Source organism: Varroa destructor, unplaced genomic scaffold (genome assembly GCF_002443255.2).
Source record: "Varroa destructor unplaced genomic scaffold, Vdes_3.0 BEIS01000005.1, whole genome shotgun sequence".
NCBI classification, from domain to species: Eukaryota; Metazoa; Arthropoda; class Arachnida; order Mesostigmata; family Varroidae; genus Varroa; species Varroa destructor.
This window is the reverse complement of record NW_019211458.1, coordinates 1,044,763-1,062,339: the sequence shown is the minus strand read 5'-3', so window position 1 is coordinate 1,062,339 and position 17,577 is coordinate 1,044,763. Positions and strand designations below refer to the sequence as shown.

General features: G+C 38.3%; 1 protein-coding gene across 11 annotated transcripts in view; it reads right to left on the bottom strand.

Annotated features, from left to right (window-relative positions):
* Positions 1-14,277, bottom strand: part of LOC111251019 (hexosaminidase D-like) — a 40,720-nt gene extending 26,443 nt beyond the window's left edge. The window contains exons 1-5 of one of the 11 annotated variants that reach the window (XM_086991194.1): positions 13,360-14,277; positions 11,442-11,562; positions 7,168-7,230; positions 5,289-5,551; positions 4,529-4,872 (exon numbers count right to left, since the gene is read on the bottom strand). In XM_086991194.1, the coding sequence (XP_086847320.1) occupies positions 4,529-4,726 (198 nt within the window). In that variant the 5' untranslated portion in view covers positions 4,727-4,872; positions 5,289-5,551; positions 7,168-7,230; positions 11,442-11,562; positions 13,360-14,277. The remainder of the gene's footprint in view (positions 1-4,528; positions 4,873-5,288; positions 5,552-7,167; positions 7,231-11,441; positions 11,563-13,359) is intronic. The other 10 variants (XM_086991195.1, XM_022807158.2, XM_086991193.1 and 7 more) reach the window with 10 other exon arrangements.
* Between the last annotated feature and the right edge of the window lie 3,300 nt (positions 14,278-17,577).

The following is a 17,577-nucleotide window of genomic DNA, read 5'->3' as shown; positions in this document are numbered from 1 at the left end:
AGCCGTGCTTATTTGAGCTTTTTTTTTTTCTACTTTTAACTACGCGAGTCATAGAGGAACAGAATAATGACCGACAGATATTTGAGCTACTTTGATTTTAAGGGTTCTGACTGCTTGCGCTCCAAAGGCTATGATCAATCGGAAGCTTTTGTACCTTCTGTAACCACAGACTGCGACGGATATGAGATCATTGACAACCTGAAGTGGTCCAAACACGTATTCAGGCTCTAACAAAAACATACGTATTATATATTTTGTATTCGCGGATATTAAATATACTTTCCGCTGAATGATACTTTCAAACCAGTAGCTAACATTAGTTAAAAATGCATTAGATATTAAAGTACAATTAAAGAGTACGGCTATTATATTCTTATAGGTAGATAGGGAAATGGAAGCTGCACGAAAAAGGATTTCTTTTTTTATTATATGTGGAATAATAACGGCCAAAAACGTTTTTTGTGCCATAGTTGATTTCCTGTTCTCAGGTAGTTAGTTTTAGCCGTTTGCTAACCTGGCCATGCGTGCCATTTTTTTGAGTAGGGGCTAGTTCATGAGCTTGTAGTCCTATCAGATTCCGTGCAATCACCTACCATAAGTACTTGCAGCTTAGAGCTACTTTTAGCGCAGCATTAAGTTGAATTACTGAAATATCCAAATCCGAGTTTAATATTCCAATAGTAACTCGGTACTATACTGGACGCAGATACTTTATAATCTGATTACAAAATTAATATAATTTTATATGTATAAGTATAATATATACTTTATCTTATTTACACCTAACAAACAGGCATTATCTAAGCGGTTATCATTGGCGCGCTATAGCTGTGATTAATCAACATGTGCTTATAGTATTACAGGAGCTGTACGTACCCGATACTCTACTATAAAATCAATGGAATAGGCCAACAGGTACCTGACGACGACAGGATAGCTCCGCGCGTTATTTTCGCGCCTGATTTGTTGTCCACGCTGCCACTACGGCGAAATTCTCAATACATTTGGCAGCGGTGGAAATTGATCAAAATACAGAAGATTTTCGCAGTAAAGGTATTGCGATTCATTCCAAACCTGAATGCCACCTCACATTAGGAATCTACGGTATACTACTGATTAATACTATGCTAGGGGCATCTAGGTTTGTTTCGTTATGTCGTCGGCTTGGCTACTTGGCACATAGACTCATTTCAAATTATGTCTTATCGATTTTACATAACTCGACGTAGTTTATTCGCATCATATCTATACCTATTTATTTATTCAAAACCTTTTTGTTAGGCACATCAAGAAAGACAAATTTTGAATCATCGAGATTGCTCTACAGAACTTCTCCATGTCTTAAGAATTTTTTTGCACTTGAACTTCTTGTAGCCCATGTAAGCGTAGCGCGAAATATCCCACTTTAGTCATCGCCCAAGCAATGTTGGAAAGCGTAGACTGTGTTCCCCGAAATGTTTGGTATAATATATATCACACCTCAGAGTCCACTGCAACGGATCGCCTCTCTGGTTGCAAATTTCCTTAAATGGGAGTAGATGTCGAAAGACACACGTTGGGTTGCCGAAATTTTCAACTATCATATTTTTAATCTGGGGATATATGCCAATGCCCATATGGAAGTATCTACAATACAGTTCTGGAATGTCTGCATGTTAATGCGTCATTTGGAAAAGGCAGCACATGATTGCGGTAGTGGCCTGGATTCGCGCGGCCCGCAACAGCGCTGCCTTCCTTCTAATTCGACACAGGGACTCGTTGACGAATGCGCACACAGGAACATCTATAATGATAATTCCATTCAAATGAATCTCCTTCATGCGTTCTCCTAAGATCTACCTCTTCAAAACCTTTCGACTCTATGGCAGGCACAATCAGAAGCTCGGCAGTCGAAACGAGCCCTCCGCTTCGTGTCCAACCAACGAAGTCTGACCACTGTTAGTGTGGGAACGCCTAGTTTTGCAAACAGCTTTGCACAGCATAACCAATACAAAAGCCGAAGCAACTGGCTGACCCCGCAATCGGGGTTCGATTTCTACTTTACCCGCGTCCCGTAGTCGCGCGCAGCTGTTCCAAGGCCGTTAAACTATGCGGCATTGCCACAGTAAAGTAGTTCATCGAATCATGACACTGGCGTCATTCCTTGATGTCTTCTAGAAATGCCTTACACTTAAATAGCAACCCGGCGTGCTCACACACGAACCGCTTATCTTGGGTAAAGGCGTGCAGGTCCTCATCGCCTCTTTGAACCCGGGCATAATACTCTTCTTGAATAAACGAGTCTTGACCTTTTACGTGTGCCCGCGTTGCCTACAAAGCTTTGTTGTACTTGACTTGGCAGAAGTCCATATGTAAGCCCGAGCAAGCGCTTATGCGATTAGCAGAAGACACTCGCCGCTGTATCCAGTGTCTTAGAGCTCGAATAGTCGAATGAAAACAGCAGACTCGGCGGCAGCATGACTTCCAGCACACGTTCTATCAAACGCTCCACCATCGCGCTTAGGCCCGAAACTTAAGCGACCATTTGAGCTATTTTCGAGTCGTTATCCTCTAGTTATATATATAACTAGAGGATATATATATATACATATATATACATACATATATAGAGGATATATATATATATATATTATAATGCTTTGTATGTATATGCGCTATATCTACACTAGATTTCCGTAAAACCGATTAGTACGACGGAATGATCAAAATCGATGGCAATTAAAAGTTTTGAGCTGACTCCTGAATCACGGCATATACGAAAAAATATGAAATAAATTATTTTTTTTAGATAGTTTACACATCTCTGGTGACAGCGAGGACGTTGTAGACACTTTGAACATTCCACTATAATACTAATATTCGAATATCTCGAGTTTTACACCTAATACATAAGACGGCTAACCTCGCAAGAAAAAACGTGTTTATTGGATAATTCGAACCCAAAGCCCATAACTTTGACACGTAGACATTGCCAGCGCATTACTGGGATGACTTTATATACGTGTCTGTCAAACTATGAATACGGCGAACAATGATGGAACAGGATTTTGAAACACATAGAGGCAGATTTTGAGCGGTTGCATGTCGTATCGAGTATGAATTGATCCATCTTTTTTATTGCCAGGCGAAAACCAGCTCTTTCCAAAGGAAAACTGCGAACTTCGCCGGCCAAATGTAAGTAAAAATGAGCTATTGGCCAATGTCTACGCGTTAGACAAACCTTTACCGGGAATATGGGATTGACTTTCTCGGTCGCCCTATCACAACAACCTACGTTGTTTCAATCCTCATAAGCCCTTTGAAGAACGCGAAAAAAATTTCAACGTGTCAAATCAAAAGGTTTATAATAGTATGAATTATATTGATAGAGATTTAAAACAGCGTAACAAGCAATTTCCAGAATTTTGATGCAGTGAAAGAAAAGTATCTTTCGTCCATTGGGTTATCTAGGAGTCAACCTTTTGTATATTCGTTATATTCTAAGATTTCGTTACCTTTAAGATTTCGACTATTATCAGCGCGGAATGTAAATCCAATTGTGAAGAAATTGTTTCTACTAGGCGTGTCTATGCATACCAATATCACTTTACGAGGTTTTTCCGTCAATCTAAAGGATTTATCGTTGAAATGATATACAAGCTATTTAAGGCTAGAAATTCTTAATCGAAGCGAGTTACCGTGAATAGATACATCTACAAGAACGTTACCGTCGGTGCTTATAACAAAGTTTATCTAAATCTATGTTTTTCTTTAGACTCGTGTAAACGAACAACATACTTTGTTCTGATTTGTTCCAAACACTGTGCATATTGTAGCAGATGAAGAAAAATTAAGGAGGGAAAACTAAGGGACACTGATTTCACTATGTCTGTTCTTACATTATCTGACAATGACCCATACCACAAATGGCTGCTTTGATTTACGTCGGACATGGGCGTACTCGTCCGATCTGAACAGGTCTGTCAGTTACCATAATCCAATAGCTACGTCGCAAGGCAGCGTGATCTCAATAGTTAGCGCGTATGTTTTTGGACGTGTTGCCATTGGTGACAACAAAAAAAACAATTGTCGATAGTTCAAATTTCGGCGTTGGCAAATAATTACCCATGCCATTTTATACGATTATTGAAGAAACCCTAATTAAGTCCAGCAACATCCACTCCGGCTAAATCACCTAGAGCAAAATACTTGATTCTCTATGTAAGATGTAACTCTGAGCATTTGTTTAAACGGTATAAAAATAGTCAGAAGAGTTAATGGCACAAACTACGGTCTAAAACACAGATTGCAAATCTGAAGCTTTCAGCAGTAGCAATGCTGGCAATAATAATAATACAATGCGAAATGTGACATCTACCTCATTTATTACACACCTACGAAGCACATTTTTGGCAAAGGATAAAAAACTTTTTGTGTATCAGGTGGATTGTCTTGTATTTTCAATTTCTCGAGAAGATTAGTACATGTATTGATATCTCTACGAAACGATCTGTAGAGACGACGGACATACTTGTTGATATTTACGTACCTTGAACCCGTTGTTATTGCCATTAGCGCTTGCCGAACCAATCCGCGGCGTTCGGGGCTCGCCGACGACCTGCGAGTACTGCACGAAAAGTACGAGCAACGTCACCGCCAGGATAGTGAACAGCACGACGGGCTTCCTACGCCAGGCCGACATGATTAGCTGGTGCGAAACATAGCGCGAGGCTGCTGTTAGCCACATGCCACCCGCCTCCTCTGTTAGCAGCCCACGTGTGCCGCTTCTAATCGGACGTCGATGAATTCCGTCCCCGTCAATTTTTTCGCTCAATCCAGAGCTAACGCCTGCTGTGCGTGAGGTCGACGCTGAGAGAAAAGATGAATTTTTACCTGTATGTAGAACGGAATAGTGCGGCCATACGGTAACATGCGCGCATAGCGTAACGACAAAGGCAAACGCACAATGCGCAAAGCACAAGAGTGAGAAAACTGGAGTACCAAATTGCAGAAAAAAATACCACATAAAAATACAACTCACCCAATCACCTATAGACTTTTCAGTTAGGAAACTCTGTCTATTTGAGCACTTGCTCGTACAACCATGACTAATTGTATTAATTAATCGAAATATATGGAATTATAATACCCTATAACACCATATTTCGTTAAAACCTTGCATTAAAATGCGCAAGTGCTTGTGTTAGACAAGTGTTGTATACTCATATACGAGTATACTGATAAACGAATATCTAGGCTATTGGCACATTAATGTGTATTGAAACAGTACATTCGACACAAAAACTCACGTCGCAATTCGACAGAAGATCGAGCTCACCACCGAGCGCAACAGCATGTAACAATAGATGTGGCAGAACACAGCTGAACAAGCCATACGCTCAATGAGAGTAGCGAGGTCGAAGAGGTCGGTGATTCGAATAATTTTTTCGGATGGTCACTGCAAACGGCTCATATTATGCAAGCATGGAGTGCTTAATGTCTTTGTGCGTATGATTAGAAGAAGAAATCATTGCAACCATTTGGTCAACAGAAACCAAGCGCAGAGTAGCACCTGTTCACAGAAACACATAGATCACCACAAACCATGACAATGCCTTCCGTGATAAACTCGCTTGATCGTTCTCGCGTTCCTTGTTCGGAGTAGCGAAAATAATAACGACTATTTGTACATTTTATATCAGGAACATTATTTCATATTGTTGAAACCACGCTAAAATATTTACTCTAACCCTGCTATCGATACGCCTTTAGACCCCCCAGTCATTAACATTTACGAATGTCCGACTCTGCAATTAATGTAAATGCCGTTCATAAGCTCCACGCGTTTTACTACATAGAACGATACAACTTCGTAATGGCGTATATATTAAATGACTCGCGTATATTTAAGAATGCAATTTTCAATATCGTTATGCCAACTACAGAAAATAAGGAACTATAAACAAGCATTGGAAGGAACGACTTTTTTTACAGTTCGACAACCTCAAAGCAAATAGCAGGGATTCATTATTTCGACTTGTCTGTATCTGTCTTGACCACTTTGTGGCAGTATGCTGGTGCAACGTTTTATGGGTATAAGGGTTCGCGGTACTTTTTGAGCACCTCACAGAGTTTGCTAACAGACTGACTTGCGCTTTAGAGAGTTAATGTGAACCAAAGGGAAGACGTGCCTTGATTAGCAGACCGCTTTACTCTTGAACGAAAACCTATAGTGTTAATCTCCTAATTAAAGTGGTTTAAGAGGAGTATGAATTAATAGGAATATATGAGGAGAGAGTTGTAGCAGGAAAGGTCACGTTACTAAAGTAGTATGATAACGCCACAAATTTCATGAAATAACAATATCGCGGGATTATCCTGTTGCACATAGTATAATGCTGACATCGTCCACTGTTTGATCCTGGTATGATTTAATCTTTAACTCTTCAGAGAACTAAAATATGCCTAATCTGTTCACATTTGTTCCAATTAACCACAGCTGCCGCAGTGTTTTCTTTTTTTCTACGTAGAACCGTAGTACTTGTGGGCAACTTCGACGACTTAGGTCTGACCTTTCCAGAAGCTAAATGTTGATCTTAGTTTCATCAAGGATCGTCTTTGTCGAATAGAAAATTGTGACATACTCAAATCAGTATTCCACTTAACGATTATAGCTGACAAGAATTCACTGTGCCACTATAGCTAAATGGTAAAAAGGAGTTTTATGTATACCATTATATCCTTTCATTTAAAGTACCAAAGTGTGCGAGACAAAACGAGCCATTCCGTAACAGATAAAGTTGCGCCAAGTCTTGCGACAAAAACGCGCTTCAAATCTCCTATAAAGTTATTCTCAAGGCAGTAGGATAAGCTGTATTAGTAAAAATCGCGCATCTGTCACAAATTAGACATTTAGCTAGGCCAATGCACACACATAGATAGGCCAAATCTGATATAGAGTCACCGTTGAAAGGGAGAGAGAGAGAGAGAGAGAGAGAGAGAGAGAGAGAGAGAGAGAGAGAGGAAAACGACCCAAAACAGAAAAGTTGCCGCCACCAAGAAAAATTCACCGAAGTTCAGTAGAAGGCAGCAAGCGAAAATTTGTCTGGATGTTTGACCAAACGGAACGAGAGTATCATGTTTTGATTAATGGCAATATACAATGTAAGAACTCGAAACTGGGCTCACCGTCGTTCGCGAGTGGCACTGCTTCCTCGGGCTCGTAGGTTTTTTCATGTACCCGTTTCATATCTAAATAATAAGGCACAACATATAAACGGTGAAAAACATGCTGTAGAATACTAAGCCATAACTGTCTATTAGTGCTAATAGGCATATAAACTAGAATAACACAGTAGAATGTTAAGAAAACGTTGCTTCGTCAGTCTTTGAACCTATGCGGTGGCTCAGTACGTTATATATATCTCGTTATAGACAAAGACATGTTGGATGATCAGGCATGAAGCAAACCAATTTAATATGAACGTATGACAATAATTTCTGAATTTTAGAGAAAGAAATAAGTTGGACACTCAAGTTAAAGCTTGAGTTGTCTCCACATATGAAAAGGCAGGAATATATAATATATAATAATAATATAGAGCAAAGAATATATAATATAGAGAAGGTGCTTGAAAACTCTTTCTTCTTTCCTTAAGGGAAAAAAGCTTTTTCTCAATGGGACGATAAAATGCAGATATTCATTTTATTTCTAAAGGTCTAATATATATCAGTTCAAAAATATATGATCCTGTCAAGAAAACTTCGTCAGTTAAGAAAGTGAGATGAGCACATAAATGTAAAGGAAGGTCTAATCTTCCTTGCCTTTGAGTCAATTGATTAAAAGTAACTAGTAGCAATAAGTCAAATAACAAAACAAATATGTTCGTCACGCTAGATTTTTTAACTCTAAAATGAAGTTTTTTAAAAATGTTCCATTACGGCATGTGACTCAGAAGCATCTACGTAAAGCTGAAACACTACTTTTAAATTTGACGCCACTGATATGGAGCTAGCAAAATGCTGAAACAAGCATAATAATAATATAGTAATATTCTTTCGCAGTCATCGAGTATCTCAGCAGGATTCGAAAGGTAACCGATTATTCAACCAATTTGTCTGCTGGTGCTGGTATCACCACAAACGCTCGAAAGAGTAACCGTTAATTATAACATATCCAAATTATTAATGAAAAAATTCTACATGGAAATTATTTTAATAGAAAGGATTCTTGTTAACAAGAGTTCAGGGACGTCAAGGGGATTTTGTTTTTTTAAAAACAAAATTAGCTAGACGATTGCAGTAGTTCAAAAACGAGGTATCTTACACTAACCAAACTATTTCCAACCCTTGTATTCAAACAGCACAATAACACCGTTGGTTGATTTTACCGCTTGAATCCTTGTCGATCGCTATAATAGTCTTAGAAACACCTGGCATATTTGACATGTATAACTCTTTTACCGTTCCTTGACATTTCGTTCTCCGCAACATAAGTTTATTTTAACATGTCACCAGCCCCACTCAGCAAGGTACGAAATGAGTGGACAGTGTTAGCTTTACATAATACTTCGAATGATTCGAGTTTGAACAAATTGAATTTCGAAGCTGAAAAACTGAGCATAATGAATTAAAATAAGTCATGGTTTTGTTTATTGTTACAAATTAATTTTATTTTAAAAAACCTAAATTGGCATTCATAAAAAGAGCAGAGGCTAATATTTTTTTCACAGACTTTCTTTTTCGTCATCAGTGGAACAAATGACGTTCACAAAACTGCGTAATTATGATAAATATGGTGCAACAAGCTCAAGCTTCGTACCAATGAATAGAGCTTATTTGTAGGTTAGTGAAAACTGTAGCATAATTACTTCCCGGTAATATTTGGAACACTTGTACAGAGAGCTTCGGTGTCTGTCGTTCCCCAGAGAAACAAACAACGAATTATTTTGTTTTCACGATTTACTGGTAAATAATAGACGCTATTTCGAGCAACAAGAAAATATGTTTAATTTAAATGTGATCATAATTAATTTTATCTACCATTTCCCACACGATTACAAGATTGCATCTCGTAAACTCTTCGTAGCATTAGCTTTTATGCGTTTCTATATGCGGATGGATGCAGGTGGAAAGTTACTTTAGTAGTTTATAATTTTGAGAAATGAAAGCACAATGTATTTATGATGTGATGGTAAGATGATTTCGTTAGGCCGATTCCTACGTTATCACATCGCAGCTTTGATTTTATTTTATTATCACATACCTTACTTGCCAAAAATGTTTTCTACTCCACTGCGTTCATCCCGGATAACAGTTTGGACTTATTCCAGCATGTAGTGTAATGATTCATGCAATATTAGAGCAAGCATTAACGGTATCATTATCTATGTTCTCTATCATCTATACTAGAATTTTAGCAAACAAACATATTCATTTGTGTTTATCGACAACATCTACGGTTATTGTCAAAATACTCCAACATAAATAGTGTAGAATAGGAGATCTTGGTACCTATTTGTAGGTACATGCGTGAATATTTTTATGTATTTTCTATTGTATTCTAACTACACCTGACTACCTTGACGATAGTACTATTGTAGTTGTATACGGCTTTTTCTCATTTAATTATAAAGCTCTGTTGCTTTTCTTGAAGTATATAGGTAAGGTACTTGTTCAACTTGGCTCGGTTTGCATAACCTTAATATTGTAATATCCCACTATAACGATAAGCTTCTATTATTAAAAGAAATGCCCGGCATTTAGCATCTTTAGTCACCCAGGAAATTGCCCGAACGAGTTTGTACGTATCAGAGTAGCCAAATGACCCAAACAGATGAGAATCAATTCGTTTAAATTATGATTCATATTACATTATCTCGATTATTATTCCGAGCTAAGTTTGCGTCTTTAGTAAATCGCCATGTGTCTATAGGAGTACATAATACATCTAAACATAGCTTGGATGCAAAGTCAAAGTTTGCTGCCACGAGCTCTACTATCTGATGCGCAGCGGGGGGATGGGGGGGTAGGTAGTTGCAACAATTGAAAACGACGCTGTCATAGTTATATATTTTTCTTTAAAGCAGTGTTTTTGGACATCAGACCTTGAACCAAGGATCTTGTATATAGAATCTAGTCACTTAGCCACTAGACTAAGTGAGGTTGCAAAGGTGAATGCATTTCAGTATTTGATAGCATATAAAACGGCCGTAAGACCAGAAATCACCATCGAAAATTCTATATTAAATATGAAGGGAAATGGGTCACTACTTGATCCTATTCCTTATCCACAAAGGTCGACACGGGTCGCCTTTAACTGCCAAATACCACTTGGGCTAGAGCTTTGAAGGTCGAAACAATGACTCATGGTCTCAAACTGTAGGTGATTGAAAAAATGTGCGGACTATTCTCTTAGAAGTCCTGTTCTATCATTGAATTATAAGTTAAAAAAGTAAAAAAAACTCGAATTAAAATTTTACAGAATACTCAAAAGGAAGTCCGGGAAATCCTTAAGAAACTCGCTAGGGAATCTAGGGAAAAAGTGATAGAATTTTTCGAGCAATCGTATGCTTGAATGCATTTGCAAAACATGACTTCGATGATGTAGTTAAGCATGGGGTTCCACATATGTGAAGCAAACAATGGTTTCCTTAAAAATTGATGATAATTCTTGGCAACATCACCGTTACACACAAGCACGAAAATTTTGCCGTTTACGAATTTGCGAACTATTGCCCTAACTAAAAGGTGGATCTATCGTATATTAGTGTTCTATTCCACTTAGCATTAGGTCACACTTTAGAGCTATAAATTCAAAGTAGGCTTTAACCCTACGACGACACTGTACGTGAGGTTGTTATCGTTTACGAGCCTTATTACAGAAACAGTTCATTTTTTTCCAAATATTATAATACTTTTCTTTGCTCCAAAATCATATGTACTATCATAACTGTATTTATCACAAGCGGTACGCTTTATTATTTGCTTTATTTTGAACGGAAATGTAATAGGCTTGGTGTTTTGCGTTAATAGCCTTGGTACCGAAATGCATAAAAAATAAAGCGCGAAGTTCTGAATTAACGGTGATAGGGCCTTTACGAGGCGTAAATATGATTTCCCTTATTCGTAAGGGGCGCTTTAAACAAACGCTGTGTAGGGACAATGTGTAGAATATACGATAGCGGCTACCGCGAAATCCCGCGTTGTTATCCTGCCACAGGCCAAGCTTCAATTGGAGCATGATAGGTGTTAACAACATAAAACCAATAGTTGTTTAAGGCGTATGCAGAGTTGTGTTAGTAAGAGACAACTCGTTATTATTAGGGACTATAATTATGTACAGGTCAACCGTTGCCTACCTATACTCTTTTATACAAAAATATGTCTGCTTAAAAAAATCGTTTAAAAGAACTTGGCTATTACCACATATAATAATAGTTCAATAATTAATTTTTACCAACCTTGGGCAAGTCTACCAAAAAAGCTTGAAAAAATTTTTGCAGTATCTTAATAAAGTTCGCTTTCCACGGCTTATTTGAACCTTGGTACGCTTCCACAGAGCATGAATCTGAAGATTTATCCCTAAAGGCACACAAAATATAGTCATTGTTTATAGACAGGCCTGTTAATAAACTAATTATTTTTCATAGTATTTAATACACAAAGTGATTTTAAATAATTCTAAGGCTCCATTTATTAGAGAAAATGTTCTGACTAATGTGTTCTTCTAAGCGTAAAGTAGCTAATGAACTCAGACACCCTTATCTAAGAAAAAAAAACCTCGTTAGAACATCCGCTTTAATAAACAGCTTTGAGTTGCTAATATATTATGACCCTCCGAATAGGGCATGTATCGAACGTGTATGTCATTTCAAGTTTAAAAAGGACGAATTATTTTGACAAGTCTGAACCCCGGATGGGACTTCCGACTTCGAAACATCTGTCAGAGTCTACAATAACCTTCTTGCACGTTGTTCTCTAAAGGCTAATAAATCCATAATTAACAGTAAATATAAGAGAAATAAATGCTCGTCTACATCTTGTATACCTTGCTGAGTGCAGGGTGGCCAATGTCAGAGCTCTCCGCCGATAATGGCAGGTGGCAACGAATCTCGTTTTACTATCCTCTTTTTTTGCATTAATATATGCATATATTTATCGTCATTAAAGTGATGAAACTGCGAGAACGACTTAATGTCTATTTATGCCTCTAGCAACAGTAATAATGTTATAGAACTCATAACTGAAATGCAACGAACGGTATCAGGACGCGGTTACATTATTGGAGCCTAAAAGTAATAGAACGATCACGTATGAAAATGCCACAATGTAATGTTCATCTTTTAGCACGAAAAATGCGTTTTTGAATATCAAATTTTATCACCCATAATTATGATGTATAGTTTTTCCTACACGCATATGTAGAACAACTTGAGATTACTGTTCAAGATCTGCTAATCCGTCTGACTTGGCCCTTGATCAGTTAACCGTTGCGAGTAAGCGAGACTATCCTCAGAAATAAATAAGTTTGATACGTCAAACAAATATACCATCGTGTCTAGTTCAGTTCGAACAAATTTGTGTCAAAGGTATGGAAATTCCATCATATAACATTCTAAAAAGGTGTTCATGATTATATAGGGTCGGATGAACAGAAGACAAATTGAAAATGACTACAAACCCATTATGATAAAATAGTGATTTTAAAGATTCTCCAGTGAGTAGATTTGCTAAATGCCAAATATAGATATTCAATACTGAGAAAATATGACTGTACCCAAACAGATCATATGCATGTCACAAAGATAACATATGAACCGTGCGATAATAAAAAATTGTTGACTCTGTTCGAAATGAAAACAAACATGATAGACCTCGTTGTATATATATATATATATATGGCAGCTAGATCCAACATTCGCGACCAGTAACGTTAGTAGATGCAAAAAAGTGAATTGCTAACAGTTAGAATGACCAGTGACTGAGAGGATAACCGCAGAAACGATATCGCCAATGATATGGAAGGCAATCTGCTCAGTATGAGGAAGGTTCGGTTCAGGCAAGTAAAATCCTCACTGACCTATGCCGGGGCCACTTTTTAGCTAGTTGCTATTTCTCTGTGAGTGCTACTAACCATAATACCTAATCGTATCCGAATCGAATTACCATGTGTAGGCAGTTAGTGAGTGAACACATAAGCGTATCTATTTTCAACGCTAACTACTGATGTAACAGCAACCTTTGCATTATTATTACTCGTTAGGTTACACAAACTGTACGCCATTTATTACGACTAATCTTATATACAGCAACTCTATATAGTACAACCAGAGATGATAATTCAGTCGTTACGCAATGAGAGTGTATTCACTAACTCACCTCAAGATTTGGTCATCCGAGAACGTCAGTACCGAGCCCCTTAGTACCGAGCAGACGCACGGCCTTTTTAAATGGTAGACAGGTAAGCAGATTTTCTGACTTTTCGTCCTTTATGCAACGATCTTATTAACGTGACTCGGAGCCGGGCGAATGCATTTGTCCATTACACTTTATGCTCACTTTGTGCTTTACAGACACAAACAGATAGACGCACTGATCGCACGTCCGGTCGTTCTAGAGTCTGGTTACTCGCCCACTGGCCTCAAAGTAACTACAGTCTCCTTCTCGATGTAAGCAAGAAAGGGGTAATCAGAACGGCCGCACCGCTATTTCTTCATTCACTATTATATCACTATCAGCTTCAGGAATAAGCGCAGCGATGTTCCGGTTTGTTCTACTTCAGATCGTGCTCACTTTCGTCAATTCGTGATCGCTCCGTCGTCAGCCAGGCAATTCTATGGAAACAATGCGCGTTGTCGCTCTTGCCATAAAGCAGCATCGCCTTACTAGTACTACTACGATTGTCGCCGCTCTTTACCTGCCTGCCTGCCTGCCTTTCTGCCTCCCCATGAATTTTGACAAAAAGCAGCCGAATCTCACTGTCGCGTCGTTGTCGTCGTCTTTTCTTCGTTTTCTCGCTCCCCGCCACTGTCCACTAGCTGCTCCACCAACGACGGGCCAAAGAGGAGGCGAGTGAACGAGCTGGCTAGCAGAACAGCCCAACAACCAAACCAAGAGAATAACAATGAATACAGAGGAATAATCGGCAGCAGGATCAGCAGCGGCGCTGGTGATGGTTCTGGCAAAGGCTGGGCCAATCGCGGCAGCAGCAGTAGTACTAGTGATAGGGGTAACAGCACTCGTCTGCAGTACACAAATACATTCCTGTGTTGGGTAATAAATCTAAGCAGTGCGACAAATCAGCTGCCCATTGTTTATTTACGCAGACCGACAGAAGCAGACGCCGCGGAATGATTTGCCCGCTGTCAGCGGCAAGATTTTAAATAGGTTGCGCGCGCAGGTCGGTTCATATGTCCAACACTCGACACTCAGAAATACATGAAGTAAGAACTTAGAGTAGCATAAACTTTACTAGACGGGCTAACACAGTGCGAAATGGTTCTGCATTAGTAGCGTAATTGCGCAAGTCAGTGGCGGTTTGCCACGTTAGGCAACTACCATCACAAATGGGTTAATGATGACGTAAATAGGAATACCGACTCAATATATTGACTTGCTGATATATTTAATCGTTAACAAATAAATTATATACATAGCAGCTGCACATTATTGGTTATTCCAACTGGTCTTCGCAAAAATTGGCTTCGGCCTATAATAAGTATCTCTTCGAAAATCATTAATTTGAGGTTCTACTAACCGCTTTGATTCAATCAATTTAGCACGGTAACTCTAGATGCTAACACATCCACGCTTACTACAAGAAGACATTGTAATTGAAGGAAGTGGAAAGCGTAACCCATGTTGTTGTCGATAACTAAATAACTAACATAACTAAATAACTAACATAACGATAACTAAATTCGATTAACATTGGAAAGATCGTATAGCATAGTAAAGACAATCAGCTTAAGACGCCTTGATTGCAAGACAATTTTAGAAACCTGAGCATAACAGTGAAGTTAAATCACACATCTCTATATTTCCTACTAACTCAGAGTTAACGAACCAAAAAAAAAAGACGAAGTTAGTTTGAGCAGGAAAGGAAATAGCTTATGATGAAGTAGCAAGGACTTGTCAACATGACATGTTTTTCAAGTAGGGGAAACAACAAAGGAGGCTTTGAAAGAAGCGCCATGGCGGTTACAGCCAACGCGCAAGCAACTATATATAGAATTAGCAACAGATGTATAAATTGCCGATGCGTAACTTACATATTTCACAGAAAAACCTACCAAAAGTCCATATCCTTGATTATATCTGTGTGGTGACACTGATAATTTAGAATTATATGATCCCTGCGATCCATCCATTATGAGTCCATTTTACCCTTTAGGCAATAGAGTTCTAAAAATTTTCAGTTGACGCGATTGCTACGAAACGCGAGTACAAGAAAAATTCTATCTCAGGATCGAAAAGTTTTCTTGTTTCTTCTTCTGGTCGCGATCTCACGGTAACGCTATCTATGAAACTCAGTAAGTGTTGGATTTGGGAGTTTTTGGGAGCCCTATCTTAGACTTTGATTTGCACATGGCTGGTGTTGTAAAGATAGCAGATTCTATGGAACATTTTATGGTTGCTTTACGTCCCGCCAATGATAAAATTATTGTAACACAGGAAAATGTATGACTAAATGAAGAAGTAAGAGTACAGGAGCGGTTTTTATCCCGTTATCAAAGAAGCGATTCAAATGCAACACTTTATTGTGGCTTATGTTCCAGTGTATAGTTTCCTGGTACAAAGATTCATATGCACAATGATACGGCACCCTTATGTGAAAAATCGCATTGCCGTATATAATAAGCCTAAAACCGGATTCATTTATAAAGTGCGTGTGAGTCATAACACTGCTAGTGAATCTGTGACGATCAGCACATAAATAAACTTCACGAGCCTGGCAACATTAGGATGTTTGACAAGCTAATCAGGACAAGGATTATAAAATCCATTCTCCGGCCATTTATAATAACAATCTGCGTGCTGGCCGAACCTTAACTGATTTTGAGCCTAAAGGCGCATTCGGATCTATTTCGAAATCTGTTTATTACACTCTGGATGAGCTGCATTTATTACAGGGTAGCATTCGCACAATGGCAAACAGATTGCGTGTAAGGTCATCAATAGCTCGAAAATCTGTTTGCGAATTCAATTGACCAAAAAAGTGATAACATTTTGTCGGCCGAATATCGGTTTTCAATAGAAACAGGATGAATGTAAAGATGAAGAAAGGGCGACTTCGGTAAAACTTCGTAGATCTCAGTATTCTATTAAAGTGATCGGGAACTTGCACTACTGTATAACATACAAATAAAGGAAATAGATCGTCTCAGTGTTAGGTTAGCCACTTAATAGGAGCTTTTTATCTGAGAAGCACAATAAATAATTGTAAAGTGACACAATGAAAAAACATCCGGTGCAACCTTAGAAAATGATTTTTGTTTATTTATTGTATATACCGTATGCAAGTGCAACGGATAAACTAAGAGCCTAGTACTAACGTTGTTTTTCGCCGTAGTCGTCTTGAAAAAAAAACAATTGATTTAGTTCTCCTCATAATAATGATCTTCATTTATCATAATCTTTCACTATTTATGATCTTGAAAATCGGGAACAAAATAAGTTGCCGTATCATCATTTCGCACGGCAGTTTGTCCCTAACTCAGTGCTCCTGTTCCTTTGTCACTACACTGATTGGGGCTCGTATGTCCTGCGGTCTAATACTCTTGCTGTAACGTCTTGTTCAATACTTTGAACATTGTTAACGTCTTCATAATAATTCATTCTTTCGAATTTTTCTTCATCGAAAATATACGAATGTGACAAATCTGTGGTGTAGCCAGTTAGCTCACACATTACGCGTTAACAACATGATGAGGTGACATGGTAACGGTAACGTGTATTTTTTCACTCTCTCGTCAGGCATACGAAGACAGAAAAGCACCAGAAAAGATAACGTACACACAGTTCGATTACATTCGTAAATCTTATCGCAAAAAAACAACAAATAATATGGATTCATAAAAAAACAAAATTCAACATCAGACAGTACCAAGTATCGATTCACCGCCGGTATTCTCCATTCATCACATGTCGCTCAAGGTTGCACACCAGACAAACGACTAGCTGTGTTTTTGTTATTGTTGTTGTGTTTATGTCTAGATAAATGTGCGTCTATCTGTGTGTGATGGAAAATTAACTATTTTTGTTACAGTCAATAATAACGAGTTTTTTTTGTTTCCTACCCGTCGTTACTGTCGACGATAGTGCACTTGTTTCCTTGTATGAACACTATTTCAGCCTTATGCTATATGTTAACTTCTTACGCTTTGTCTTTATTTGTTAATATTATATATTCCCTTTTGGTCAAAACACACCCATCGTTTAAGTCCGACCCAAAAGTTTTCACACTTAACTTATATCAACAATGTTACGCTTGCTAGCGTTACTCATATAAAGTGGACTAACTGTAATAATAATATCATACACTTGTAGACATACTAATATCGGAACAGACAACTCATCCGTCAGCCCAAAATGATT